This window comes from Scomber japonicus, chromosome 4 (assembly GCF_027409825.1).
Source record: "Scomber japonicus isolate fScoJap1 chromosome 4, fScoJap1.pri, whole genome shotgun sequence".
NCBI classification, from domain to species: domain Eukaryota; kingdom Metazoa; phylum Chordata; class Actinopteri; order Scombriformes; family Scombridae; genus Scomber; species Scomber japonicus.
The window spans coordinates 19,146,289-19,148,823 of NC_070581.1; the positions used below are offsets into that span (position 1 = coordinate 19,146,289).

Here is a 2,535-nt window from a genome sequence, read left to right on the forward strand (position 1 = left end):
AGCTACCAGTACAGTTAATATCAAGGAATTATAGGGGATTGATTTTAAAGACAGTAGCATTTAGACTAGACTTTAACGCACAATAAAGGCATAGCACATAACGGTCTAATTGAGATAATATATGCTGAACTGTGTTTTTCATACATTACATGTGTTTAAACACACACACATATTTAAATGATTCTGAATATTATAAACAGGCTATGTCTGACGAATCACAACTCATAACGCATGTTAATACAATGTGAGTGTCCTTCGAGTATAGCATACATTTGCAGTCATCTTTCACGGTTATAAAGCTTCTACTTCTACCTGTTGTGATAATATACTGGCTATTGCACAATGCACAACAGGTCAATTCCCCCACTCAGAAAGGAATAGCAGGCCTAATACTTTAAGGAGCTCTTGCTCTCCAGGCGCGAATGGAAGATAATTATGAATTCAGATCACTGAAATGAAAAATCCTGATTCTCTGAATGGAGCACAAAGCAGCATCTCTGAACAGACAGGGTTTGCTCTTTCTTTCTATCTCTCTTTATTCCTTTTTGTTATTTATCTGATCTACCGTTGCTTCCACACACTGGTGCGTAACGACAGAACCAGCTGTGTGTTGACACATCAACCCATTTCCTGTGTTCAGGGCAATGACACAAATACTGGCTACACGTCGGTGAAAATCTTTTTGTTTATGCTCACACAATTCTGCGAGTTGTTTTGTGTGGTAGTGGGGAAGTTGGGTTGCTGTTTAAACGCGCTGTTTATCCCATGTTCCTCTATCACCATATACTCGCTCTTGCTGAGTGAGGAAGTTGATCTGGTCTTCCTCAGCTCCTCTGTGTCTGCCAGAGGCTGACAGCTGCCCACGTGCAGATATTGTGCCTGCTCCTCGCCCTCCGTCTCTCTGTGGTAGAAGTAGTTGAAATTGGAGACAATGACGGGCACAGGCAGGGCAATTGTCAGCACACCGGCGATTGCGCACAGAGACCCTACTATCTTCCCCCCGATTGTCACAGGATGCATGTCCCCGTATCCCACGGTGGTCATGGTGACAACAGCCCACCAGAATGCGTCCGGGATGCTGTTGAAACCCGAATCTGGGTCGTCTGCCTCAGCAAAATAGACAGCACTGGAGAAAAGGATGACACCGATGAATAGGAAGAAGATGAGCAGGCCCAGCTCACGCATACTGGCCTTTAGAGTCTGTCCTAAAATCTGAAGCCCCTTGGAATGACGGGAGAGTTTGAAGATGCGAAACACCCGAACAAGCCTAATTACGCGCAGAATGGCTAATGACATGGCCTGCTGTCCATTCCCTTGCCTCTCTGCCAGCTCTGTGCCCAGGGTGATGAAATAGGGGATAATGGCCACAATGTCAATAATGTTCATAATGTTTTTTGAGAACGTGGCTTTACTCGGGCATGCAAAGAAGCGCACCAGCAGCTCGAAGGAGAACCAGATGATACACAACGTCTCCACCACAAAGAACGGGTCAGAGAAGGGGCTGATAAAATATGGGAGTGTGCCATTTATCAAAGGCGCAATAGTGATAGGATCCCTATTCTCGTCCCTGAACTCCGGCAATGTCTCTAAGCAGAAGATGACAATGGAGATGAGAATGACCAGGACAGACACTATCGCTATGCCCCGGGCGGGACCCGAGCTCTCTGGGTATTCAAAAAGCAGCCACACCTGTCTTTGAAATTCATTATCAGGCAACGGCCGCTCCTCCTCCTTAATGAAGCCCTCATCCTCTCTGAACTTCTCCATAGCCTCCTCACCCAGCTCATAGAAGCGGATCTCTTCAGAAAAAATGTCAATGGGCACATTTACGGGTCTTCTGATGCGCCCGCCAGACTGGTAGTAATACAGAATGGCATCAAAACTGGGTCGGTTCCGATCGAAAAAGTACTCGTTCCTGAGAGGATCAAAGTACCTCATTCTTTTCTTGGGGTCCCCCAGCAATGTCTCTGGAAACTGCGAGAGAGTCTTGAGTTGTGTCTCGAAGCGTAACCCTGAGATGTTGATGACCACCCTCTCGCAGCATTCGTGATCCGGTTCATAACGGTCCAGAGAGTGGTGGCCCGGGAGAGCCGCCGACTCTTCCAACATGTTGTCACACGCCACAACCGTCATCACGTCGGCCTCTGTCTCGGTGTATCCGTGGTTCACCAAATTGTCGCCCCGGGTTTTGGTTGCGCTCGGCGGGGGTGATTGCAGGAGGCTGAGGTGGTCGTCCATGCGCGGTTGAAGACGCATACAGGGGCGGCCGCCTCGCCCCCTCCGCGAACCCCGGTCAACCACAGCCGCCGCCACAGCCTCGTCTCCTCCACTGTCTCTCTCACTCTCTTCCTGCACTTCACTCTTGCTGTTCCCGCCCACGGCGAAAGATCTGGGTTTATAAACAGGCTTTTCACCCGCCCACAGCGCGCCAGCGCTGGGTACCTTGCCTTGTCCTCCTCCAATCGCAGGACGCACAGATATACACAAGAAGCAACAGACGGGCGTCATTCAACACCATCGTTTGGGCGTGTCCTC

General features: G+C 49.1%; 1 protein-coding gene across 1 annotated transcript; it reads right to left on the reverse strand.

Moving 5' to 3' along the window:
- Window positions 1-660: 660 nt before the first annotated feature.
- On the reverse strand, window positions 661-2,256 carry LOC128357866 (potassium voltage-gated channel subfamily A member 3). Its single transcript, XM_053318263.1, has one exon. It carries the CDS (start codon window positions 2,254-2,256, stop codon window positions 661-663), a length of 1,596 nt encoding a protein of 531 aa, XP_053174238.1.
- Between the last annotated feature and the right edge of the window lie 279 nt (window positions 2,257-2,535).